General features: G+C 40.3%; 2 protein-coding genes across 4 annotated transcripts in view; one reads left to right on the top strand and one right to left on the bottom strand.

The window, feature by feature from the left end:
* Positions 1-394: 394 nt before the first annotated feature.
* Positions 395-20635, bottom strand: psme4a (proteasome activator subunit 4a). 3 transcript variants are annotated; one of them, XM_028422763.1, is made up of 48 exons: positions 19971-20635; positions 19045-19185; positions 18821-18937; positions 17527-17583; positions 16167-16211; positions 14992-15141; positions 14403-14466; positions 14237-14311; positions 13797-13919; positions 13621-13713; positions 12047-12312; positions 11697-11883; positions 11504-11593; positions 11347-11411; positions 10969-11119; positions 10677-10775; positions 10503-10572; positions 10321-10388; positions 10001-10216; positions 9023-9180; positions 8802-8897; positions 8638-8693; positions 8490-8546; positions 8317-8372; positions 8010-8108; positions 7849-7911; positions 7503-7598; positions 7171-7302; positions 6872-7081; positions 6623-6759; positions 6411-6464; positions 6199-6328; positions 6012-6093; positions 5767-5920; positions 5573-5642; positions 5351-5476; positions 5123-5275; positions 4808-4912; positions 4608-4699; positions 4335-4466; positions 4009-4217; positions 3786-3871; positions 3524-3652; positions 2929-3084; positions 1817-1979; positions 1566-1699; positions 1335-1475; positions 395-1249 (listed from the first exon to the last, which is right to left on the bottom strand). In XM_028422763.1, exons 1-47 carry the CDS (start codon positions 20165-20167, stop codon positions 1341-1343), a joined length of 5544 nt encoding a protein of 1847 aa, XP_028278564.1. In that variant the 5' UTR covers positions 20168-20635; the 3' UTR covers positions 395-1249; positions 1335-1340. The 3 variants fall into 3 exon arrangements, with proteins under 3 accessions (XP_028278564.1, XP_028278565.1, XP_028278566.1); XM_028422764.1 differs by lacking the exon at positions 17527-17583; XM_028422765.1 differs by lacking the exons at positions 14992-15141; positions 16167-16211; positions 17527-17583; ... (1 more) ...; positions 19045-19185; positions 19971-20635 and adding an exon at positions 14543-14636.
* Positions 20636-23592: 2957 nt separating this feature from the next.
* Positions 23593-27859, top strand: part of wdr27 (WD repeat domain 27) — a 30695-nt gene continuing 26428 nt past the window's right edge. Inside the window, exons 1-8 of the mRNA XM_028423448.1 lie at positions 23593-23839; positions 24098-24239; positions 24350-24474; positions 24598-24711; positions 24782-24833; positions 24935-25005; positions 25082-25226; positions 25894-25963. Of these exons, the coding sequence (XP_028279249.1) occupies positions 23705-23839; positions 24098-24239; positions 24350-24474; positions 24598-24711; positions 24782-24833; positions 24935-25005; positions 25082-25226; positions 25894-25963 (854 nt within the window). The 5' untranslated portion in view covers positions 23593-23704. The remainder of the gene's footprint in view (positions 23840-24097; positions 24240-24349; positions 24475-24597; positions 24712-24781; positions 24834-24934; positions 25006-25081; positions 25227-25893; positions 25964-27859) is intronic.

Below are 27859 nucleotides of genomic sequence, written 5' to 3'. Positions count from 1 at the left end.
AGGATATTATACTTTCACCATGATGTAGCTAACTGAAACAATGTTTTATAAATATCACGTGAGTTTTTTTCAGTGGGGACAGCCAAGTTTAAATAAACAGTGTAACATTTTTAGTTGAGTGGTTATTCACTACATAGACAGATTAAACTTGACAAGTTGCATTACTATGAATTAAGATGAAAACATCAAATGCAAATTTTGGTACAAACAATTTATTGTCAATATTTGTGAAGAAGCAAACATTAGATCTAAAAAAAAATCACTGCAGTTTTGGCACTACACTAAAAGTGAGGTACTAAATGCTTCAATGCTTAGACTAATTTCAAGTCATCAGGGGAAAACATATGCAAACCAAAATAATTAAATTTCATGTCACTAGGTTTTTCAGAGGAGGTTAATGATACCAAAGGTGAGAGGTCACCATTACGGACAGGCAGACTGTTTTTTTTTCCTTTTTTTCTTGCACTGAGACACAGGACATGATGATCTAAGTGTTTTCAGGTCCACAGCAAAGTAGCAAGGAAACCGGGGCGCTCCCTCTGCTTTAGATGAAAGTAGGATCCATTGCTAACAGCTCAACCATCTACTTAAGCTCTTTCTAAGAAAAATTAAAATTAAAATGTAGCACTTCAAATGTAAATAAATAGATGTTTGTGCATATTTGATATATACATACATAATGCATATAGTCATTTATGGATCAAACAGTCACACAAACATTGTGTGTCTAATCTAGAGACCATTATTCAATAGTCAGTTTTCTGTGACTCGTAACAAATGCTTCGCTATTGGAAGAGAGTAAAGAGGCCGTCCTACAGTGGACATTGTGTTGGCTCAGAGCTGTTACTAGGGATAAAATCCTGAGAAATGTGTGGGACACCGGCAGGTGTCTTCCAGCATCCCATTAACACGCGCACACACACACACACACACACACACACACACTCACATACCTGTGTACATGCACACACCCAAAAAAAAAAAACATAAAAGAAGAAGAAAAAAAAACTGTACAGTAATGTTACAAACTGCAGGTCATCCATCCCTGCTATGGTTGATCCTTAAATATTAAGTATAGTAGAAATGTAAATGAGCTAAATACATAAATACACAACTTTTTAATCCTTCAGTAAGCCACAATGCAGTTCCTTTGTGGGCCCACTCTTCTTCCAGGTGCTGCAGGGATGCTGTGTTTTCAATCAGTCAAAAATTGGGGTCTTCGCTGGTGTCGGTTTGGGGCAAGCCCAGACTGATAAGGGATAAGGGAAACATGACATTAAGCTGAATGTCTTCTGGATGTGGTTCAACAACTGTGTAAAGTTAAAATGCTTTACCAGGCTTTAGGCGTAGTAGCAGGGGGACACCAGTAGGTCCGTGAGGACTAGCAGCTGGTCATCGGTGAACTGCTGCTTATGTTGCTGCCAGTTGTCATGGTGAGTCCGTCTGAAGTTTGATAGAGTTTTCTTTACAGTCATCTGAAAGGGCGCAGTAAAGAAATTATGTAAATCTTTTGACAAGTTACAAAACCCTGCAATTAACTGGGATTCATCTGTGATTGCACATACTTCAATGGGTTGTGTGTCATTGAGGTGAGCGCTCAGGTCCATCAACAGCTGGGGCATCCATGTGGGCACATCATATGGGCTGGAGAGAATGCAAGCACTTAATCCCAGAACACCAGCGTGGCGGCGCACCAGGTCTGCAAACACACACAACAGGAGGGATTCATTTAAATGAACGTCACTGTGACCATATTATCACACTTTAGAGAGCATTTCTTAACTGAAAGTTAAGTTACGGTAGTGAAGTTCCTTACCAGCAGAGGGTATGGTGTCCACTACAGAGCCGAGCTCCCTCTTTCTTTTCTTAGGCAAGCGAGTCTTGCAGAGAGCCTCAAAATGTGCCTGCATGGGGGCATCCATGGACAGGAAATTGCACTGAAGGAAGCCGCTAAGTGTAGTGGCTGCCATTTCTCTAACCTACAAAACAGGGATTAAAGAAAGTTGTTGTCAATCTGTTTGACCAGAGTTACTAAATTACACATGATAATGATCCATTAAAGCACACTTCATATATTTATTAAAATCAATCTGTAATATACTCAACACAACAAGCCAAATATGAATACAGTTTTGATTGTAGCATTTTTCTAAATTAAAAATAAAAACATTCCAAATACAGGTAGTGATCTTTTCTTTTGACCTTGATAGCATAATCAGACTTGAAAAGAACAGACTGTATGTTACAGACACCTTGGCTGCACTATCGTTAACATACCATAGCAACAATGTTATGAGGCAGAATGTTCCACCAGTGTCTACAACTGGAAAACGGAATGGAAATAGGAGCCAGCTGGGGGTGAATGTCTATGAGCTAAATGGTGTGGCACATTTCATCATTCTGTTCTTAAAATAAATTCTCAACATTAAATGGGTACCATGCAGATTCTTGGTCAGAATTCTTCATTGGAATGGCCACACATGTCACATAGCTATGGCCTGTAAATCAGGCTTAGGTTACTTTAAAAGGCCAAATAAAAAATGGCTACATCCATCCCCCACTTCTTTGTCTTTACTCCATCCCTCTCCTCCTCCTTAAATCTGAACGTTATCTCCATAGCAACAGATTACTGCAGCCTGTGGTTGCCACAGCAACAACTAGAGGACTGGAGGGAGGAAGAGAGCCAGAAGGAGAGTGCTGAATCACTACAGTGAAGCTGAAAGACACTGAGTGCCTGCTAGCATAAACAAGCACATACTGGCCAATAGCTTGGTGATTATTATATAATCAGTCTGCCATATGTTTGTTCACCTTCCAGCTGTCTTCTGGTTACTGTTCATAGCAGACAGGCTACATGTTCCAGCTTTGGGCTTTACATTTTGAAGGAGTTTAATGTTGAGCAGTGCTGAATGAATTTGCTGTTTTTACCTCCAGCTGTTCATCCTCCAGCAGTTTTATCACCAGCGCCCGCACCTCATTCACAGATTTCTGGTCATTCATGAATGTGAACAGGTTGTAAAACACCATAATCTGAAGGTATGTGAGCACCGTGTAGCGAGCGTGCCAGGAGCTGCTCTGGGCAATCTGTAACACACAACAACAGACCCACCTTATATCAATAATATTTTCTTTTGTTTCACAAGTGGAACAGTGCGTGGATGAACACAATTTTGTAATCATCACCAGTCACTGCTTAATCTCACATCTTAATTTTCAAAGAAAGTTAAATCTGCTTATTTGGTACAATGTCCTAAAACTGCATGCTAAAGCCATATTACCCTCTCAAAATGCTGTCACAGTTTTTAATTAATTTTTCAGGGCGCTAACAGAATGTACAAGATATTTATAATTATGTAATAGACATTATGTCAAAGAAACCCCCCAAGAATGAATAGCCACAATGATTCCTCTTGTCTCTTTTTACCTATTGAGCTGAGAGGCTATGACACGGTGAGGGTCTGTAAAAAACCAAGTCATGCGTGATGCAGGCGAGAATTGGAGCCAGAGCTGCCAGATGACTCACCTCCTGCAGGGCACTGAGGACCATGGGGATTTGTCCTGTGTAGAGGAGTCCCTGAGACATCAGAGACAGACAGGTCTTTGCATCCCTCTTCAGTTCATCGTAACTGTCGTCATTCTCAACTGGAGCGATCTGGAATAGAGGACATGGTAGATTAACAGGCAGACATGGCCTTTTATTGTGGTTACATTATAAGACATAATTAAAAGCTGGTTGTGATGACGCTTGTGGATCAAGGCTACGAATGAATGAGTGAGTAGTTCACCTTGAAGAGCAGGGGAAGCAACCGTAGTTGTTCTGGGACAGCAGTGGTGAAGGAGCGGCCAGCACTTGCAATCAGCCACTTTAACACTGCACACATGTGAAGACATAAATGTTTAATTTATTGAAATGTTTTAATTCTCTTACTGTTTTGAGAAATTTGTTGTTTAAACCTATATTTTTTGCCACCATTGCCATACACCACCATACATAAACCCTGAACTCACCCGTTTTGAGCAACTTGATGGCTTGTGTCCTCTCATCCTGCTCTCCCACCTCATTCTCCTCAATGACATGGTTCTGGATTTCCTCATCACCCTCAGTTAGGGGCTTCAGCTGCAACAGAATTCGCTCTGTGAAGTCTGAGATGCGTGGGGAGGTGGTTGGGTGAGTGTAGGGCAAGTTGACATCAATCATGAAGATGTAAGTGAGCACGCTGCAAGGACACCAAATCAGAGGAAAGGGTGAGACAAAACAACACACAAAGCACTTTAAAAAGTTAAAAAAAAAAAGACAAAAAAAAAAGTTAAAAGACAATACGTTACAAGCTCACCTCCCGATTCGTTCCCGTACATTCTTGTAGACCTGTGTGAGTTTGGGCTCTAGGTATTTTAGCAACCTGTGGAGAAGCTCTGGGACTCGCCACTCCTGCTGAGCTAACCCTCCTTGCAGCACATAGAGACGACTGTGAAGGAAAATGTTGCATCACAATTTGCCAGTCTCAACAACAACAACCAAGATGGCCTGCATGGAAATTACTAAAATTGTGTTAAAGCACTCATCTGGGCATGTGGATATAACCTTAATCAGCAACCTTTGTACTTACCAGGCATCGACAAAAGAACCTCCTTCTCCATTGACTGGAGACTCCATTAGCATCTCAAACAGCCAATGAAGCTTGCGTGGGTCTCTACTCTCCTATTGAAGACAAAAACATTATTTGGAAATCATTCAGAAGTAAGGATGAGTGATACCACTTTAACAAATTGAGGGATAGTGGTGGGTATGGATTGACAATGGGCTTACACAGGCGGTGGCGATGCAGGTGCCCCAGTCTGCATATGTCTCTATTGTGATGTTTGACAGGGCCGTGCGGAGCAGTGGACACAGCAGCTCACAAAGGCTCTCAACCTGTCAAATCAAAAAGAAATTGTAAGCATTTCAAAACTATCTTTCAAGGCAAAGTTAATATACTATATGAGTCTATAACCTACATGACAAATTTAGTGATCTGGCAGAGAATGGCATTCGTCAATTGAGTAGAGAACAAATCTTAAATTTACAGTTTAAATTTACATAAATTTAGTTTCCTAGAGATAGCCCCATGGAACAAATCTGTACCTTTAAATAGCTCCAGTGCTTGCAGCCTCTGATCAGACCAGAGATAATCTCTGCAACACAGCGCTGCTTACTTTCGTGGGTATCTACCACGAGACGCTCCATGTGTGGCCGCAACAGAGGCAGAAAGGCATCACTGAAGTTACGGAACAATCCCTGGATGAGTAGGAGAAGGTGGATTAGTTTTTGTTTTTCCTACCTCTGGTTGAAACCACTGTCTAGAAAACTCACCTTGAACAAACAGAACCTGCGAGGGCTGAACTTGTCCTTGCCCTTACGGTCCTCAAGAGAGAGAAACTCGATGAACTGATTAATGAACACAGGGTCTGAAAAATGATCAAAGATGATCTGCTCCCGCTGTCAAAAAGAGCATAAAAATAAAGTTTATATTTACATGATTTCACACTTTTAAATGATGATGTTTTTAGGTTTGAGCATGTGCTGTTCACAAACCTCTGTCATTTCCTCTCTTAACAGGTTCTCTTTAGGTTGCTCCCCCGGTGGTGCATAGATCATCAGGTTTCTAAACAACAAATAAGCAGTAACAAAATCAAAATAAATAAAGTTCTTTGATTGAACTAAATGGACACAGAAAACAGTCAGAAAGACTTAAAAAAAGGGAAAACCAAGTGTAATGACATAGAAACCTTGGCCAGCAGTAGTATCCCCAGTGAGTCTTTTCCACAAACACACATAGGTCCCAATCCTTTTGTGTGCGTGGCAGTTTGTTGCTGCTATACTGGAGCCACTGGTTGTCTGGACGGTCCCCTGCCACAATCCCACTCTCCTCCTTCATTCCAGCTATGGTCAGAGGAATTATAATTACAATGAGATGCCAAAAAATACAACACTTAAATAGACATGCATTAAAAAATCTAAACCATATGCTTACAAAGTTCAGAGGGGCTGACAGGGACTTTCTGATGCGGTCTCTTTATTTGCTTCATGATCCCTGCCACAGCTGATATCGCCACCTAATGGAGAAAGATAGATATTTCAACCTAAATGACCACAGCAAAGGCTGGAGTATGTGCACAAACCGATAGTCTGACAAATTTAATTCACTGTATATGCAACACCTTTCTGACATAGAGGGAGTCATGGTTGAGGCTTTTCACAAAGAACGTAATAGCAGCTGGTGGGAGTTGGTGGTCATCTCTCAGGAGCAAAGACAGGAAGCCGATTGCAATGTGTTCAAACTTCCAAGGCCTGGAATGTTAAATAATTCAGGCATCACAGGAAGTCATAAATAAATAGAAACAAGATTATATAAAACACAGAAATAACTTACATGTTCCTGTTACTGATGCTGTCAAGTAGATCACCAATGAGCTGTTTGTATTTCCTACAAAAAAATACAGTGCAATTTTAGTAAACTTACATTAAACACAGCATTGCAAAAGAAGAATTATGTGTCAATATCTTAAGATCTGTGGTCCCAAAAGGAGGAGCTATGAGCTGAAGGATGCTGGGAAGGTTATAGTGCTTTTGTGTAAAACTTACTCAACAGAATCAAGGTTCTTGAGCTCCTGCCTCTTTAGACCCTCCTGTGCTTCTTCGTCAGAGGGGACAGGGTCCTCAGGAATAGGATTTCCACTAGTCATAAGCTGTTTGGCCACAGCACAGGACTCCTCAGGGATCTAGAGAGACAGAAAAAAAGATAATGTATGTCATCAGAAATTTGAAGGGATCATCCAAAAACAGATATTCCAGATGTTTTTGATTCTGTTATGTACTTGGTCATAAACTCACAGAGAAGTCGATCCCAATGGTCTCATACTGACGGTGGACTTTGTCCGCAAGGTCATCAAAGAGTCGCACAATGGAGGGCTTCTCCAGAGACATGGCAGAACTGAGGCCAGAGCGTACAATGGCTGGCCATGTCAGAGCAATGCATTCCCAGTCATGCAGATTGGCCAGACACACTCCACTGTGATTTCCCAAAAGACAGTACAAGGCACCCTGGAAATCCACAGAATATACATTTATGCAAGTGAGAGTATAAATACTTTTTTTTGACAGCATCAAAAAAGTGAAGAGGAATCTCATACTTTGAACTGCTGCTGAGTGACACTGCTGTTGTTTGGGTTGAGAAACTCGAGGACATGGGGGATCACATCTCTGCAGCAGAAATTGTAGGTTCCCAGTGCAGTGAACAACACATTTTGAGCTCTGCTGCGTACCTGCAAGGTCACCAAAATGTTTCTTTCTTTAAGTGTATTAAAAAAGCAAATCAAATGTCTTTCTGGTTACATACAATAGCTAGTACACAGTTATATGCTAAAAAAACAACAGAGAGCAGATAAACTAATAGGTTAGAAAGAGTGAGAATGCTTTTATAAGGTAGCAATAAATCTTTGTTGAAGTGTGCTGTGGAACTCACCTGACTGTAGGTGCTTGTGGAAAGCCTCAACAGATCTCTCATCAGCTCCTGGTGAATGCTTCTGTACTGACATCCTTCTACTGTCAGCTTTCGCAGCTGAATAAATGACAAAGATTCACAGCCATAATAGGTACTGTTAAAAAAATGGACAGAAAGACAGCTCCCCAAAAGTAAGGCCAAATCATCTTGACTTCCCCCAGTGGCTGACTGCAGTGTAAATCATATATCCCACCTCCTTTGACCTCAACGTTTGTATTCAATGAATGAAGGCAGACCAGCATTGTCTATCTGTATATACAGTCAATGGGTAAAACACAATGATAAATAGACTTTATTTGCAACTTACCTCATGCTGGAGCATGACCCTGTCTATTAGAAGAGCTCTGATGTGCTGCTTTCTGCCATGAAGCTGCAAAATAAACCAGCAAGGCATTGAACACATGATACCTGCGTGTATTGTTAGTATTTTTTTTCAGGATAACAGTACAACAGTAAGAGAAGACTCACTCTGTTCTCCATTGATTTCTTTACAAGGTTGAAGCTCTTCCAGCGGGAGTCAAACTCATGCTTGTGAGAGCCTTTGAAGTGTAAAAGGTCGCTGATAATCTGAAAAGTTTCACAGACAACAATATTGATTTGTTAGTGTTATCATATCAACTTTTGTCTGTTGTGATTCAAGACATCAAACATGATTCACTTTAAGGTCAGAGATGGCCTATGCTCACACATTTTTCCACAGTGGATAAAATATCATGCACATGCTCTCTTAAAGCTTTCTAAAAGACACGGGAGATTATTTTACTGTGTGCCTCACCTTGATGACAGAGAAAAGGGATTTTGTGTCATCTTCAGAGTGCTCCAGGATGTAATCTATAAGAAGAGAAAAAAGACCTCTTATGACACTAAACCTAATTATCTATAGAGCTTCCTATCTAACTGGTAATGGATGTTGCTGAATTAAGACAGTATAGCTGAGGGAACACGTACGCAGCAGCTGCCTCATGACACTACAGATAGCATCTCTGTAGTTCTCTCTGGACACATCTGCAGGTAGAGATAATAACACAGTGTAAGTTTTTACTCCAACAAACCCCTCTAATGTTCTCTGTAAATAAAAATGTTATATTTAGCATACCATACACCATTCCTGTGTAGAGGGTGGTCTCGTCAAGATTCACCATGCTATGAACCCTGAAAGAAAACGCAGTTCAAAGACACCTTAGTCTCTTTACATTCAAATAAAGTCAGAAAACTGTAGTACTATGTATGTTTTTTCTGTTTCAGTATACAAATACTCACAGTGCAGGGATGGGCTCTCCTTTCAATGGGGGCATCAGACTCCCAGCTCCGAGGAGGCAATGCTGAACAATGGTGAGGCTCTGCAGTACATCATCTCTATATAATAATAATAATAATAATAATTTAACATCTCATTACTTGTGTATTTCTTATAGATACATATGCAGGAATTACAGAACCTAAAATGTGGACAGCATATAGAAAACAATGGAGTTCCTTACCTGCTCATGTCCTGTTCCCCCTGTGCAAATCTCTGAAGGCGCTGAAGTTCAGGCTGGAGGATTAGATCCAGTAAATAGAAAGCAAAAGAGGTCTCCTCAACACTTGGCATGTGCCATCGGATATCCAAATTCCACAAATCTCCGGGCCGACCCCAGTCCTGAATGGAAAAAAAAAAGAAACACACCAGGCAAACCATTTTAAATTAATTTGATATTTTGTACCACGGTTCTTCTCACAGCCATAGGTGAAAAAATAAATAAAAGGACTTTACCTTTGGCTATGGCAACTCAACTCAGATGACTAAATACATTTAAAGCATAAGCACCCTATTTCTTTCTCTGGTAAAAGAAAGGAACACAGGCATTTCCAAGAAAAGGTACTAGGATCATATGAATTTTCATCTATCTCCTAAACCTATTTTTCTACTTCAGTTAATAGTTAATTAATTTAGTCTTCAGAACACTGAATCTCCAAAAACTGACTGGGTGTCACATACTTAAAGATGAGAGAGTGAGATCACATAACGCTTTGACTAAGCATTAACAGTATGTCACTACATTTATAACTAACCTAACACATTTCCTCATGTTTACACAACTGCTGGCAACTTAGAGAGTGCAACTAAGACAGCTAATTTCCCCTGTGGTGCAGGACACCCTAATCCAACCAAGTGAATTACTATCCATGCACCTACTGAAGAAGAGACTTAAGGGGATCAAAGGACAGGCTTCCTTCACTGACTAACTGTCTGAAGAGGGAAGCAGACAATAATCAAACCAGGTCACAGTGAGTGTCACTAGGAGTTGTCTGACTTATCAGGTTTAGGTCTGTTTTTTCGAGTGTTTCTATGTTTCTGGCACAGTGCCTCACTGAGTGATGGAAGAAGTATACTTTTTAGAAGCTAGAAGCGGGATGTCCAAAATAAATGAATGTAAACATGTCTACTGCATAAGTGAGGAACATTTTTACTGAAGTACCTTGATAGCTAGGTAGTCACTGAGTGGCTGGTGAAAACCTCCTGGCACACTGCAGTACTCTGTGGGATAGATGAGGGCTGTCGAACGAAGAATGTGGTGTAGCAGGTTGCAAGCGAGAGTGTAGCCCTGCTTACACTTGAGGTGGAGTGTCAGCTGCAAAATTTGGACTAGGTCAGAACGATAGGGCAGAATCTTGTCTCCATCCACCCGGCTCACCTGAGTTGCACATAGCACAAAGACAAATAATGTGGTTACTACAAAGGAAAATGGAAAATGAGGTTGGGAATTACTAACTGGGTGAGTTAAATGTGGTAATTTACCTCAGAAAGCAGCTGGAGATTCCACAACAACTCCTTATCAAGCTCCTCCTCATTCAACACTTCCTCATCTGTTTATAAAAAAAAATAGTGTGTCACACAAATGACAACAACTCCTGGAGGAAAACAGGAGTCATACATTTGGAAACCTCTTAGATTGTTATTTCTGTGTGATGATCACTTACTGACAGCAATTTGGTTAATAGCATTGCAGCAGTGTGGTACAAATATCTTGAGTGACTCTGCAGGATGACACTAAAAACATAAGAACAGCGAGGATGATGAAGATGATAGTTAACTGGAAAAACTGCAAGATATTGAAGCTTCGGACTTATATGGAAAGTCTGAATGTGTAAAACCTTGGCAGCAGCTCTGCACATGTCAGCCACCATTCTCCCAGCTACGCGCGTTTCAAAGATGTTTGTGGTCGCAAAGTTGAAAACCTTTTCCAGAGCCACCTTTAAAAACAAAGAGAAACATAGATACACATAATGGAGGCAGTATATACATTGCATATACACTGAGCAGTGGTCCCAATATCATGACGTCAGTGTGGTATTATGTGACAGAAAACAAACAAGTACATAACTATCCAATATCTACTTTTTTAAGTATTGTCTATTAAAGTAACAGACAAAATCACACCATTACCTTGAAAATGTCCAATGAGCACTGCATGAGAATGGTGCTAAAGGTGGAAGACAGTCCAAGCTCTACCAGACTCTCCAAATGAGTCATTTTCTCTGTTTCTGTTTCCTCTCGGGTTTGTTCCAGAGTGCTGCTGTCTATCAGTGCGAAGCATCTGTGCAAAAGAAAGAGAAAAAAAATAAAAAATAAAAAGTTAAAATGTGTTCGCACTAATGTCAAGGTCTTCAGACATAAATAAAAATCAAGAACACTGACAACAGTGATTAACATTTACACAGTATCTTAATACACTGTGAGTAGATTTAAGCAGCATTCCTATCATGTCATTACTGTTACTGCTCTAGGTAATTAACTTGACCCTAGAATCAAAAGTCAACACACCTGTCCATGAATTGAAGCACAAAGTCTTCAAACTCAGCTGAGGCTGAGCACAGCTCTCTCTCCACCTGAAAGTGGTACAAAAGATATGAAAATTTTCTATGCATTGCTCCATGCAAAAAATTTGGTCAACGATGAGGGAGCGATAAGAGGAATTTACCTCTGTCAAGTCATTTCTTTCATGTAGGGCAGACGAACAGTCCACCAAAGGCACAAGAGTCACAAACGTAGCAATAAATTGGAATGTGATCTGTAGGAACAGGAACAACTCTTAAGTAAGACCTGAAAAAGCCACAGTAGGCTAACTACAGTAGTCCAGCCAGAAGATAACCATGAATGACAGTGGCACTCACCATGCACTTGCTGAAGTCATTCGGGTCAACACCTGGCAGAGCTCTCATAAGCAGGGGTAGCATGTGAGTAGGCCCCTCAGGGAAGCGGTGCCCACCTGACACTAGGCTCCGTGCCACACCAATCATGCAGCTCAGAGTGGCTGTTAGCTGGTGGGGCTCTGTTAGAGTCTCCAGAGCAGGGTAGGTTCTACGGCAGAGAATGAGAACAATAAGCCCTTTGTTGTCATTTCAAAATGAGACTCTTTCTTTCTTCTAAAGCAGAAAACTCCATGATCCAGATTAATAAGCAAAACCTGCGCAAATACTGTGACAACCCTAAGATTCTAAACTCTATTTAAGTTTAAACTTACTTTTCCAACACAGGGGGAATGACAAACTCAGGCCTCATCAGAGCTAGGTTCTGCAGGGCTTGGGCTGCATCCAGACTGCCCGTCTTGCTGAACATTGCCAGTAGAACCGGCTGCATCATACTCTCCACAAAGTCTGTGATATCCTCCTCTGTCAGCTTGTGACTGTCTGGGATGGGTGTTAGCCATGTGGGCTTTCTGTAACGTTCTCGGTGCAGTCGCCGAACCACACTGGCTGGAAGACGCTGGAGCAGCTTCATGAGCTTCATCTGGACACGAGGACAAAGGGACACAAAGGCAGATTTATAACAAAGTGGTGACACAGAAATGGACAGTTTGCCTCAATGTACAAATGGAGAGGTGAGGAGAGGCTGTTGTAATGATGGAGCATCTAAAGACATGAGGGAGATTCAGACACACATCTACACTGTGAACACAGTTTTTGCCTACTGGTTTTGTGTCTTTGTAAATTAGGTCACTTTAGCAAAAACAGTTGAATTTATGAATTAACACTTGTTTTGTTACACTTGTTACACCTGGGTGAATGGGTGGGCAGAAGCTCACTGATGGTTACACACAATAGGAGGTCAGTACATTTATTCAGCACGTTTCTCTTGAGCCTGTTTTTTTTTTATTAAAATAAAAATATCCCAACAGCTGTTATAGAGTTTATAGTTGGCTGACATACACTGTGTTAAAATAATTAATTGTGACTGTGAGACAGCTAATTTTTCAGTTCACACAGGTGAGCTGTCTCACAGTCACAATTAATTATTTTAACACAGTGTATATTTATATATATATATATATATATATATATATATATATAAAATACTATAATATAATACTCATGTGCTTTTTGTCTGGACGATATGAAAAAAAAGTGCTAATTATGCTTATTTCATAGAGTGAATAAGTGAAGTCCAACCACAAGTGGTAAATTGAGGCATATGTGGTTCATAATTAGGCCAAGTTAAGTGATATCTACTTTAGTCTATCTACTACCCAAGACTCATACGAATGCTAGATCGTAACAGGCCCTGATTGCAAAACACTGTTTACATGTAAGAAAACTGAACCTAACACAACCCTAACAGAGCAACACACTCATATACACACAACCCCTCTACCAAAAATAAAGGTATGAGGAAATCTTGCCGTCTGTGCTGCTTCAAAGTTAGTAGAGTAAGAGATCCTCAAAACAGAAAGGTATGTAGTCCTGGTGCCAGTAACCTTTAATAGCATTGCAACTATCTCACTCACATGGCTTGCTGTTATTTCTGAACTAGATACTAATGTAAACCTAGACAGGCCAACAAGATTCAGAAAGCTTCCTAGAATATGACGTTGAGTGACTATGCCCTCTGTCATTGTAAATATTGATGCTATATGCCAGCATATGCTGGGCTAACATCACACTGGAATTATACTTGGAACAAGTTGTGTTGTGTTTAAACTTGGTGGAAAGGAAAAATCAAATCATCATGACTTGTCATGGGAAAATGATAATGATATGAAACTAGGTGCTCTAAGAAGGGTTTTAAGGAAATCCTCCACGGATGTCAAAGGTGACTCACCAGCCAGCGACCGTGGTTTGATGGGTGGAAAAAGGATGTAATACTGTTAAAAAGGCCACTGAGCTGTGCTTGAGCTTGCTTGCTAGGTCCTCCCTGTAATCAGAACAGTGTCAAGGTCAATTAGGCAATCAATTCTAAGTGTACATAAAAATACTCTTTGTGATTATAAAACTAACCAAGAGTGATGACACCCAAAGCACCACATGGCTGATGTCATAGGCGTTGGTGATGTTTCGCGGTACAATCATCTGACTGGTCCCCACAGGGAGATTCAAACTCCTCAAAATTCTTGTGAAAATCTGTGAAAAAGCAAAACAATTAGGATCTGATTTTCTTTAGCTGATTATTTTGTAGTGGACATGTTTGCATGGTTGCAGAAATTATGAAAAGCTTATGATGAATGCATGTTTATCAGTGAAACATATAGGTGTCACTCAGTGGAAACTAACATGGTTCAAAAACATGTCACTTTCCCTCTGTGATAGACAACAAACTCAACTATGATACTTGATAGTTTGTTTCTCTGTCAAGCAGCAATGGTCATGAAAGATGAACCCTGAACAGCATGTGCCCTAATCTTCAAAACGAACTAGCACCAAACTGTAGGGAAACAGACCTGAGGAATATAAGGGTCCCAGTCGATGTAGCCAATGTTGTCATTGGCCAAGCGAGCAAAAAGATTGACCAGGTTCTGCAAAGACAAAGAAAACATGTTACACAGGGAAGACAGAAATACTGACTGCTATAAATTTTGAGTATTTTTAACATATGTATATACTCACAACTTCCCAACTCGGAAGGTTCTGTACAGATGCCCACAAGCTCATCAGCTCATCAAACCACAATCTGTAAGACAAACAACATGGTTAAGACGCAAAAGACAACCTTACCAAGAATGTAACACACATGAGATTCAACCAACAGGCACCAGGGAAACTATAGAAGGCTACAGGAAAGCTTCAGTGAAAGTTATGGCTGGGGAAAAACTGGCCGTAAGCAGTAAAATCCTCTAAATCACTGCAGAAAATGAACATTTTTTTTTAAAACTAAACAATTTTATTTCATGTCTCAAACAGCCACTCATTCTCTTTTATAGCACTTGTTTCAATGTCTCACTGTGGGAGACATTAAAAAAAGAGACCCACCCCCTCACCCCACATATTTACACAAGCACTTATTCCATTATGCCTGCCAGCCATGATGTCTGTATCAGAACCCTCTACCTCCATAGATAGCATGCCATACAATGCTATTCTTTACTCCAGAGGTACAGCTACACTTTATTGTTTCTCAAGGGTAAGTATTGATAAACTGTCTTTACACAACAGTGATATCATTCATACGTAGGAGAGAGGATGAGATATTTCTTACTTAAACCCCTTGTGATGGAGCTCTGGAGGCAGCGTTGTGGGCAGAAAGAGCTCAAAGTAGCTGATTGCTCTTTGCATGGTGACATCAAAGGGACAAAGGAGAGGCCTCCACTCATCCAGCATCTCCTGAGTAGAAGACTCTGAAAAGTATCTGCATGGACAGAAAGAAAATCATGTTTTTTTGTAAAAGCAAACAAATGGCAGGTTTTGACAATGTTTTCATTTACATGCTTATGAATGACTACAGAAGGACACTGGAGCATACAGCCAAGCAGCTTAGAGATTTTAAGAAAGATGGACAAGCCTCTTAGGTCACTTACAGATCACTTCCTCACACACCTGGCCAAACCTGCCAGAGGCTGATAACCATAACTTACTAACCCTAACCCTAACCCTAAGTGTGAGTTGATTAATGACTGTCTGTTCTATGCTTTTGCCCACATCCAAACATACACATGAAGCAGCAGGTACTGAAATGTCAATGTTGTAGTTAAAGTCCCACAGATGGGAGATTACAAGTCATACACCTAGCACATTTTTAGCTGGGTAAATCCTGTGGTTCCACTGGGATCATAGGCCCACAAGGGATCATGGTCCATTATGTGCTTGTGTAAACACTGCAGGTTATTTTAGGTCACCTAGAATCCTAAGGGATTCCCGCTGGAGACCTTGAAAAAAAAACTGTTATTTGACTTCCAACCGAAGTTGCTTCTCTCTGCTTCACCTCTGAACTACACTCAACAGCTGACCACAAATCACTTTCCCTTCTCACCGTAACAGGAAACTCTCACACAAGACAGAATTAGATGAGATAATAGGATTATCTATCTAACTGCAAACTGAGGGACAAGTCCTAGTGCCTGCATGAACACAACTACGTTAAATGCAATCAGTTTGATGATATAGCATTTTACTGAGGCCAAACACAGGACTTCATTACCCATGTGCAACAATTAAACAGTTTTTTTTACAGCTCTACAGCTGACAGTAATGTAAAGGTGAGATTTATTACCTCTGCTTTACATAAGTGTCATTTCTGATGTATCTGTAGTCTTTACCTAACACACCATCACCTATCAACTCACAAAAATGAATAACTACTAAAACTGTATTAAAATCTTGCACCAGCAACAAAGAACAAAAATGAGACTCATCATAGATATTATGTATACTTACGGTCTGCAGCTTTTCACAAGTGTTTTCAACACGTTTTCCACTGAGCTACAAAAAAAGGAAGAAAGACATAATATTATTAACCAGTCAGTAAAACAATGATGTTTATTTTGGTCACAGAACCTTTCAAATACCAATGTAATTTGACATCAGTTGGATGCACACAGTAACTTTCTTTGATTAGTGTACTTACTGACGTGTATGAAAATGAAACACTAAACACTAAGCTATTGCCCATATTGGTTAACCTTCATTAATGGTTTCAGGCTAAGACACAGATTTATTGATTGTATTTATTTATAGTATAATCCTGTCAACAATTTCACTGTTACAGTATGATGTTTGTATGAGGTGGTTTTGGATTTGCTCCTGATTATAAAGTGTACTATGCATTGCAAACTCCTGACATGATTACCTTCACATATAGTACCTGGGTCACATAACAGTGCTGAAAGCCTGGGACCGATATATCCACAGCTTTGGCGCTCCCTTCCCACAATCCCACCTATCTGATCACATGCAAGCATAAGCCATGCCTGGTTGGAAATGCTCTGCCAATCTCACTCAACAATTGGTTATGTATCTCCACACCACTTGAAGTCTTCATGTAGCCAGCACACTCCATGATTATTACTCAGACAATAGCTGAAATATGGTTGACAATCTGCAAGCCAAACTGCATCTCTCTTTAACACTACAAGCCCACAAACACACAGGCCAAACACCAGGGTCAAAGACATGCAGATCCAACAACACAAATGAGTCAAACTGAGTGTCTTGTTACAAACTGCTCAGACTCTGCAGACGAAGGAACCCCTAGAATATACTAGTTGACCTTTGTAGCCGAGTTAAAGTGATCCCTCACGTTCATCCCAACACATTCCAGGGAGGGAAGGAAACGTGACAAGAACCTGGTCCCCTAACTAAAATGCTGTTTACAAAGTCAGGGCAGATATGTAACAACAAAAACCTGGATAACTGTTGAAAATCTATGATACCTGTATTAGTAATATAACGTTATAATATTTTTTTATTTAAATATATACATTTTATTACAAAACTGGGAAACAGGAAACAGGAAAGATGAGAAATTTGGAAAAAAAAATATTAAAGAAGCCTGAACTGTTTTTCTTTTCATGGTTGATATGGGGAACAGTGAAATGATAAAAAACTCTATTAGCTGCAGTGCGACAGTCTCCAGTATGAGTGAAATGTTAACATTGATTGAGTCTTGATCCTTTTTCTGTGTGAAGCTGCACATGGGGTGTTTTGTCAGTTTTGTTTTCACATGCAATGTACTTAAAAAACAAGTAAGTGCCCCAAAGGATGAATTCAGAGTAAAAACACAAAAAGAATTCCTTACCACCTCTGAACCAATTTTAGCATTATGAGTTTAGAGGATGAACGAGGCCGTGGAGCACTGAATGTAAAGGGAGACAAAGGCATAAAGAACACATTCAGCACATGACAAGTGCCAATCACTCCAAATATTGAACATGCTATGCATCAGCTTATTACAATAGTTTATGTAATATAAATATGATATTTTGTGAAGCTTAGTTTTGTATTTTTTAAATAAGTTGCCTAGCAATCAGCCAAAGCTGTTTGCTTTTATCCACTTCAGTGTTATCGTGATTGGCTAGCAAGGCAGATTGTGATAAACATACAATGTTCCCATAGCACCATAAAAGAGCACCTCGCACTGCTTGCTAAGATCTTCAGAGGGAATTTCAAAGGGTCTTGCATGGAATAAACCAACATTTGGCCTTCCCTCCAAAATCATGCTAAATGCAAAGATCATAGTGGACACTGTCACTTGTGAAAACTATCGTTATGAAGGATATGAGGTGTACAACAAGTTCCACTCGTTCTATCACAAATAAAGCTAACACTTTATTGAGACTACCAAAACATCTAGCAAGCTGGTTGATGAACCTATTTACCTTTCTATGTAATTATGTCTATCTACAATGACTAGATGACTGTGTATACAAATCAGAAAATTTGTATACCTAAGCTGAAAATTAAGTAAACCATGCACAGCCTTGTTTAGTAATTAAAAAAAATGTCGCAAACATAAACGTATTTTACTGTACACCAATCTGAGGTGTACGACTTGCTGTAAAAATAATATTAGATGTGAATAATAGCAAGCGAGTGTGATGGCATCTGGAAGGCTGCAGTAGTAACGGTTTTCTAAAGAAGGCTTCTGGGTGCCTTCTTTGCTGGGTAGTGCTGGGTAATGGATTCTACTCTAAAAAGTTGAATATAATATTGTCATTTTATACAACCAGATGCCAATTAGGTATGGAAATAACATGCCTTCCGGGGTATCAGCTGGTGTTGCATTTGGTTGTGCACATAAAAAATAACAACAAAGGAAAAATCGGTAGACTGAGAAATACAAGATGATGCACAGAAACCACTATCTGACTGGGAGCAGCCTGTCCGTTCAATTCAACAATCTGAAGAGCAGAGGGGACGTACTATAAAATTCTTAAATATTGCCTGGTGTGCTTTATCTAAAGTTATTCTGCATCAAACATGAGCACAATTTCAAATTAATGAATAGTGTGTTGAATGTGTCAATAGGAATATCTTATTTCTGATATAAAGCATGCTTAAAAAAATAACATCACAAAAGAACACAGGCATACTTGGGAAACCAGTTGAGGCCTAGATGCTCGGTCTTGGAGAAAAGAATCCTGTCATACAGCTCATACAGTGGTCTCCAAGGCAACTCAAGGTCTTGTCTTGTTAGCAGTTCTCTTTTCCTGTTAGATGTATAAGACATGCCAATAATGAGAATAAACACACAGATAAAAGCTCATTAGCACAAAGATTCCAGCATTGGTATTATGAAATTGGGGCCCATGCTTACTTGAGGAGGTTGATAAGAAGCCGAGCAAGGCCCTGCATCATGCTGATCTCCAGTTTGGAGATCGTCACTAGCTCGTAGAGCAACTTGATGAACAGCACATGGTCTTCTTTGCTGAATTTCCGTCCATACAGTCTCATGTACCTTAATAAAAAAGGGTCCAGAATGTTTATGTTTATTGCTGTTAAATGCCAAAACACCAGTAAACAGAATCTGGGTCAACCCTTCAGTAAACTTTCCATCTCTCTGAGCCGGCAGTGAGTCATTCTTGGACAGAGCATAGCGCCAGCATTGAGGACTGAAACGGATTAAAGACAGCCCAGCAACAAAATACAACCAAATGAAAACACACTGTATGTAATTCACAGTGAAATTATGAAATAACTTAAAAATAAATGCAGAGGGGGATCAATTTCACTGAGCATAGGAACGTTAAAGAGCTGACCTATTACTGTATAATGAAAAATATAACAACATACTTAACCACCGAAACTGTTGGAACTGTGGAGTAATGTTCTCAGTAAGCATTATGTTGATTATAAACTCAAGAAGAAAACAGCGACCGCTTGCAGTAAACGCATAAACTGCATTAAGTAAAATGTTTTATTTTATGAGTTGTCAGCTGATTGGTTGTTTCAAAGAGGAAAACGGCAATTGCGGAACACAGGTACTTCAGTAATGACAATGTCCGACTACCGTGCTGCACTGCCTGGGCCAGGTGGTGTGTTTGACAGCTCCGATTATGAAACCCATATGCAACAAAAACAAACTATTCGTCAGACCAACAGTGATCTCCAGCCAAATGCATTGCGTACAGACCAAAAGTTACACATAGCGTTCTTTGACATTACTCCATGAAGCGCGACGTTGAGATTATAAAATGACTAAGCAACAACTGTTATGAAACTTAAAAGATTAGTGATACTTACGTGGAAAGTTTCCTTGTCCAGAACAGGACACCGGGCCATATCTCTCTAAGCTGAACAGCTCGACACAAGTTTCCTTTTATTTTACTCAAAATATCTTTGGATTCCTCATCTAGCCTATCCGCGTACGGCAGAAGTTTGTTGTATACAATGTCTTTTTGAGGAACAAAACCCAGTGTGTCCGACTGTGCCTTTTTCATATTACAAATTCCAACCGGCTAGCTTCAGTATGCTAGCAATGCTGTAAGTTCGTTCGGTCCCAGAGCACGTTGTTATGCTACCTGGCTAAAAAACGGCTAGCAATTCCCCAGCTATTAGCTCCCTCCCTGATGAACAGAGAGGTTGTTATGGCCCACACAGAGACTAAGTTAAAGAGATTCACAAGTTGATGACACGCTAGCTAGCCATCTAGCTTAAGTTAAACTAGCTTCATTTACCAGAAAACATTAACGTTATGAACGTCATATTATGAAGAAATTAAGGCTGACGAAAACACGACTCTGTCCAAAAAACACCTTGGCACTCGAATTCCTCTCTTTCGGCGAATCCTAAAAACTGACAACCGGCTAATGATCTAGCTAAAGTTAGCTCTGTACTACAAAAGCACTGTCATATCCCAAGGACTGTCAACGTCGACTGATTCATCCAACTACGGCAAAGCAGACTGCAGACGACACCTAGCTACACAGTGCATACGTCACATCCGCCGGCTACTGAGAGGACTACACATCCCAGAACCCCTTTCTCTGTTGATGCCATTCATGCTTTTTATAAACCTTTACCAAGAAGGATGACTCCAAATCCGCTTTAGACCGCTTGTTCTCTAAAGTCTGCTCTCCGGCAGAAACAGGCTCTTCATTTCAGACAAAATGGCAAAAAATTATAATAAATATGCATTCATTGTTGATTTTTTTTTTTTACAAAACATTCCTTAATTATCCCTTTCGTAAGGCGTTTCATAAGTATTTTTGGCAAATATAGTTAGTTGCTGGTAACTAATCAAAACCAATAATAATTTGTTAAAAATAAGCTACAATAACTGGACATGAATGAATTAATTAATATATTATGTGTAGTCAGTGTAATTTGCCGTTAACATGACTGCACACGTCTATGGTTTTGTATGGCTAATAAGTGAAAACTAATGACTAGTAACATGTTCCTAATGAGGACTGCACACAAGTGAACAGTGACCGCCCTCTTGTGGTTGAACCGGGAAGCGCAACTGTGGCTCAATAATGTTTACAATGCCGAGGTTTACTCACAAAGCTTTATGCTGGTTAATAGGCAGACATTCACTTCAGATCCAGCGGCATCTCACTGGCAGTGTTGGAAAGGATATTTTTTTAAAACGTATTCAGTTACAGAATACAGATTGCATGTCCTAAAATGTCATTTGTAATGTATTCCATTACATTAATCAATCTGAGTAACGTATTCTGAATAATTGGATTACTTACACATTGAATTGCAATTTCAGAATTAGAATCAGAAATACTTTATTGATCCCAGGGGGATTCCAGGTGCTCTATGTATACTCAAAAAACAGGTTAGAAATATAAAATAAGGTAAAATAGTAAAATTCTAAATATTAATAAACATTCAAGTTAAATCCAGGCAAGTGAAAACTGGTAGTCATATAATACAACTAATACTGTGTGCAGTAAAATCTTATATTGTCCACAATAAATCCAATATGGATATAATTAACAAGACAGTGTGTTAGATCAGATTGTCTGATCTCAGAGGGAGGAGTTGTACAGTTTGATGGCCACAGGAAGGAATGACCTCCTGTGGCGCTCAGTGGTGCTTTTAGGAGGGATCAGTCTGGCACTGAAAGTACTCCTGCACCTCAGCAGCATGTGGTGGAGAGGATGGAAGCTGTTCTCCAGGATCCCCTGCAGCTTAGACAGCATCCTTCTGTCTGACACTGCTGTCAGGGAGTCCAGCTCCACCCCCACAACATCACCAGCCCTTCTGATCAGTTTGTTTGTGTCCAGTGCTTTCGGTCTGCTGCCCCAGCACACAACAGCAAACAAAATGGCACTGGCAACCACCATACTCATACTCATAAAAAAATCCTAAGCATGGTCCGACAGATGTTAAAGGACCGGAGCCTCCTCAGACATCTGTCGGACTATGCTTAGGATTTTTTATGAGTATGAGTATGAGTTCAGTGATTGAATGCAGCAATCACCAATCACCCCCTGCTTACTACAAAGGACGGTATAAAACATTCAATAAAACAATGTCAAGAGTGTTACAGCTGACTGCATTCACATCAATATTCTATGTAGACTAACAGAATGTAATGATGATGTAATGATAATAATATTTACAGTAGTGTACGCTACTCTTGCAAAATCCCAACATGTTTTTGTTGGGGTGAAAATAACACAAAAAGTGAGAAAGAACAATTAAAATACAGAAGTTCTACATCTAGCCTATACACAGAAATGATCAAAGCTTGTTATGGGAATACATGCTGTGGACATGGTGTGAAAAAAGTATAAATACCTGGAGAACAAAAAAAAAAGAATTTGTGTGTATGATCAGGAGCACATTAGTAACACTGATGACATATGTAGTTAAGAATGGCACACTGTAATGAAGGCCATGAATACCAAAAAACACCCCCAATGGTCTCACGTTGTTATGATGATAGTACATTTTTGAATTTAGTTGAATCCCAGCTGCTCTTCAATATAGCCACAAGGGGGCAGGCAAGCAAAACTTAATTACATATGAGTATGTCTGTGGATGGTCTCATTCATCCAGGTTATGTTATGTCCAAGAGTTTACATCAAGGCAACTGGACTCATGGATTTCTTTCTGAAGATGTTTCGCCATGAGTAAAACATCACTGAAGGGAAACAAACAACGAGGAAATAACTTATTTATAACTTCAAAACAACATTCATGCATCTCCAGCGCAGCGGTGCGTCCAAGCGGCAACCTTCGGGCCTCAAAGTGGAAGCCCATGCGGAAGTGTCAACACTTGTAATTCACGCTGCAACAGCTGGGGGTTGGCTCCAAAAGCGAGTAATTTCCCATAGACTCCCATGTTAAAATGGCCGATTTCACAGCAGAAAAGAACATGTTTACGGCCTGGTACAAAAAATCGCTGTGGTCTCAGATGATAGGTTCTCTTCTAGTGTCAATTGTAGGGGCGGTGAATTTTTTTACAACTCACTCGTTTCAATTGTATTCGGACTTAAAATTACGCCTAATTATGGGCGTTGCCGCTTGAGTGACAGACAGTTGACGTATCACAGCGTGAGTTTCCTGCTTCCACGATCGCCCGCCCCCCTAAACCCCGCTCGTGCCCCCCCTCTTTGTCCATATTCGGAGTTTTAGTTGACGTGACGCTGCCAACATGGCGGCGGTCATCACGTCCCGGAACCTCCCACTGAGACTCAAAACGGCTCTTCAGAAACAAACGGGTGACGTCACGGAGGCTCTGTCCATAGTTTTTACTGTCAATGGGTGCGTCTCAGCTTCAGCCATATACAGCCCGTCAGGGATTCGAGGACAGACCTGCCAATCCCGCCCCAACCACACCCCTCGGAACTCGGGCACAACACCGGAAGTTTGTGTGGTGTCCTAGCAACAAGCTTCCCCCAGGCCTCTCTGTTAGGAGCGCAACTTATTTGATCTGAAAGTGTGTTAAAGTGGCTTCTCACCTATGTTCGAGTGGAGCTATTAACTATCGCTGGTGGACTAGAAGAAGAGACACGATGATTGAAAAACTCACGGTTACTCCCGACAGAGTTCTGTCAAACAAGCAGCTCGCATGTTGTCGGTCTCATTGTGGTTTACCTATACATGGCAGCAAAATCCTCATTTACAATAATGACGACGTACAGCAAGAGGTTTGTTCATGTGCTATTTGTGTGTGTGTGTGTTTAGCAGGCTATGCTGTCTCCATGTTTCAGTAAGACACAGGTGCCACTATAGATGATATGAACATGAATTGTGTGTACATCATGTTATAGACTATTCAGTACAGTTTATTAAAATAGTAATAGAATCCTTATGGCCTTGAGCTTAGAGCTTTGATATTATGTTGAAAATTATATACGAGGTGAGGACAGTGTGTATTGTGTATTTTTGTACTTGTTTGTTCACAGCCCCTGGTGCTGACCGGTCACCATCGTGAAATTAGTGCTATGACATTTGGAAAGAGAAGCAGACCTGTTACACTCTGCTCAGCGTCTCCTGATTATATCATCGTGTGGGATGTTGAACTATGCCAGAAGAGAACACAAGAAGGTAAAAGAAACTGTTCAGTGTGAGGAGAGTCAGCTATTTCCAAGATGGGTTACAAGTTTCATGCTTGTATTTTGCTTTAAGTAGAATCAGAGACATTCATTTCTTTTCAGGTAAAGTTGCTGCTGGGAAGGTTATCGGGACCTTACTGGGTGAAGTCGTCCATCTTACCTTCTGTTACTCTGATGAGCGAGTGGCTGCATGTTCAGGAGCAACGATTTATGTCCTCAGCTCAAAGGTACAAGATGATGTGAAGAAACATATGTATTGTGTTTTTATTTATTCCCTGCCAAAACATGTGTACATGAATATGTGTAATATTGTTGTGTAATGTGTAATTAACTGTCACTTTCCTCATCAGAGGCAGGAAGTGATCTCTACCCTGACTGGCCACCTCGGACCTTTAACATCAGCAGAGTTCTGCTCCTGGAATAAAGACCTTCTGGTCACCACATCGGAGGACCGCACCTTTAAGGTACCGGCTTGATATCCTTCCTTTTGAAGTACCATGGTGAAGATTTTGTATTTTGTTTCCTTTTTTTTAGGTTTGGGATTTAAAAGCTGAAGTAGTTGTCTACCAGTCATTTGTGCTCTCAGGTATTAGTCTTTTAAATTTGCTATTCAAATATCATGTTTTAAATAGTTAGTGCTGTAGAGTCAAGGCCCTAAAAATGAATACTAATTCTTCAATGTTTCAGCCTCTCCGTTGCTCAGTGTGTGCTTCTCAGAGAAGGACAATCACCTTATCACAGGCTCAAAGGATGGACAGGTCAGTGACTGTCACACATTTATAATCAGTATGAGACTGAATGTCCACAAACGGTAAAATGACTGATTTGTTTTAGGTGTGGTGCTTTTCTTTGAAAGATGACCACAAGTGTCAACTGGTGACCAAAATGGACCTTCAGGCAATGGAAAAAACACATCACCTGCGCCAAAAGTCTGCAGGTAATGTCACAACTCAGCAGTCAGCGTGTCAAAATAATCATGGTATTGACCTGCAGACGTGACCTCAGTTATTTTGACTGTCCAAGAATTTAAGCCACCATAAAGTCAGGTAATAATTACTCTGTAATCATTTTAAAGGTAGGGTAGGAGATTTTGAAAACTCAGTGAGAGTCAGCCAAAAGTAAACACACGCCCCTTTCTCTCGGAGCTCACCCCGAAGCCACGCCTCCCAACCAGTCTGTGACTTCGGCCATCATGCACGTACCTCTCTGGTGCGCACATAGCAGGAAGAGAGCAGCCAACCAGCCAACTATACGCGCAGGTGTGCCTCGTAGGATTGGCTGATGATTTTAGCGTTTTATAGCTTCCACAGAAGATTAATATTCTTTGTTTTAAAGCAAAACTGCCAAACTAATTGGTTGCTATCAGATTGTAAAGAGAAGTTACACTAATTTAACAAAAAGTGCATCAGAATGAAATCCTCTACCCTACCTTTAAGACTTGCAGCTGCGTGTTGTCATCCAACTACCCAGCACTTTTCCAGGTTAGGATAGAAACTTACACCTAATACTTTTTACAGAGGAAGGCTAAAGCAACGACTCATCAATATTTATTTTCTGTTGTGAACTTTTACTTTCATATATTGTCTTTGCAGATCATTTTGGGTATTTTCTTCCAGATGCTGCTGATCAATCACATGCAGAAGGAGAGACTTCCAAGCCTGTCCTCAATATGGCTTTTTGTGGCTCATTTTCACAAACGAATTCTGACCGACAAAAGTAAGTTAACACAGTTGTAGGAGGAGGAGTAGTTGCAGAAGTGATAACTAAATTTCAATAGGGGAGCTTTTTGATAGGTAAACTGTTGGAGAAGATGGATAGATGGGGGTAGGTGACATTATATTTATCACATTAATTATTACGTTAATCAGTGGTCAAAATCACAAAGTCTGAGTTGGACTTCATGGTGTCAGCATAGTGGACCAGATTCATTCACTCTCAAGGATTAATGAGGCTTATTATTTTACATCATTATACATTATATATCATACAAATTGTATGCGATCCAGAAATATATTACAAAAGCAACTGATTTGTCTCAACACACAAAAAAACGAGAAATAACTTCTGTCATTAATGCTTTATACTCTAGATGTCATTCTGTCACGTGAGCGTGGAAAAAGATCCTGAATTAAATGCCACTCTTTATGGACTAATTCCTGCACGTGTCCACACATTCACAGAAAACATCACAGGAAACTTCACACATCACAGGAAACTGAGGTCTCATGGCATAAACTGCTTCAGACTGTTTGAACATTTGATGCTATGGCAGGAAGCAGGCACTTGAAAACCACAGATGTAACACTCTTTGTAGTTTTTGGACCGCACGAATGAAATGGACTTGATTCCCTTAGTCTTAGTTTAGGAAAGTATGTGATCTCAGTGCAGTGTCTACACCTACACTCCGTACTCAAACAGAAATGTATAGTCAAATTCACTTCATCTTCTGAGAAACGTCTTCTGTCTGCAACCACCGTTTAACTGCTGTTTATCCAAAGGTCTTGAAAAATTTGAAATGTAGCTAGATGGCCCACATGTTCCCTCTGTATTGCCCATACAGTGATAAGCATGACTGGATCTAGAGGGTGCTCTAACACTACCCTAGTTTCAAGCACTTAGTGACCCTTCCAGCAGCATTTCTTAAGACAACGTAGCCCTGAGAATTAATAAATACAAGTCTGCCATGACAAGGACTGCAGAAAAGGGACTGTAGCATGGACCGTATGTTGGGTGCAGCTTGAGCAGTGATGGAGTTGCTGTACAACTGCCGGAAAGGACGAGGATGTGAATACAACTGGCTGAAATTGGTTTTTCAGCAGGCAAGACAGGCTTGCTTTTACTTTTCAACCTCAGGTCAGGAGTTTGGTGAATCAGGTACCTGGTGGTTCCCTCCTGGCCTGCTTTTGAGAGGTTTTTCAAGTCATAGGCAGCTGCCTTAAGGTATCATGCAGGTCTCAGTAGAGGAATTATGTCTACCAGCAGGCCAGGGAGTATGTGGGGATTGTCAAGAGGAGCTGCAGGAAGTAGCCGGAGTCACCTGCCTGCCTCAGCTTCCTCCTGTTGCTACTGACCATAAAAGACTTTGGAGAACAAACTGAAATCCTGGTTTAATATTCAAAAAGGGCCCTGTTTCATACAAGATAGAATATATATTCCTCCTTTCTCACAATCCTTAAGGGTTTTCCTACAGAAGAACCTCAACGATGCAGTAATCACATTAAAATTCCACACATTATGACTTTATTGTCTTCATCCTGTACAGAAGCACATGCACAGCATGAAAATTATGATGCACTAAAACATGAAACTTGGTACTTTTTACACTTGAACATAAATTGTTCATTATATCATAGCCTCAGGGTGCAGTCCTGAGAAACAAGTGAATAAAAAAGCAAAGCTTCTTTCTATTCGATGTAGCAGTAGTTATATACTGTACAGTTTACATAAGTTTAGACTGTAGGCAGCCAATGGAGACAAAGAAAAAAAAGGTATAGTCTGATAGTGTGCATGCTTTACCACCACATCAGTATGTTTTTCTTTAGTATGTGGTTTCGTTGTCTTTCCCTAAACGTTTTGAAAAAATGCTTTTAGGAGAAATGCCTTAACACACTT

The sequence above is a fragment of the Parambassis ranga genome, chromosome 15 (genome assembly GCF_900634625.1).
Source record: "Parambassis ranga chromosome 15, fParRan2.1, whole genome shotgun sequence".
In the NCBI taxonomy this organism is placed as follows: Eukaryota; Metazoa; Chordata; class Actinopteri; family Ambassidae; genus Parambassis; species Parambassis ranga.
The sequence above is the reverse complement of the archived record's forward strand: the minus strand, read 5'-3'. Positions and strand labels throughout refer to the sequence as shown.

What these genes read in the sequence shown, in the direction of transcription:
- psme4a (XM_028422763.1), bottom strand. Translation starts at nt 20,167, where the DNA reads ATGAAAAAGGCACAGTCGGACACACTGGGTTTTGTTCCTCAAAAAGAC. An exon ending in TATTAACCAAATTGCTGTCA is followed by an intron (nt 10,389 to 10,502) that starts GTAAGTGATCAT and finishes TTTTATAAACAG; the next exon opens with ATGAGGAAGTGTTGAATGAG. An exon ending in CCATTGGGATCGACTTCTCT is followed by an intron (nt 6,760 to 6,871) that starts GTGAGTTTATGA and finishes CTGTCTCTCTAG; the next exon opens with ATCCCTGAGGAGTCCTGTGC.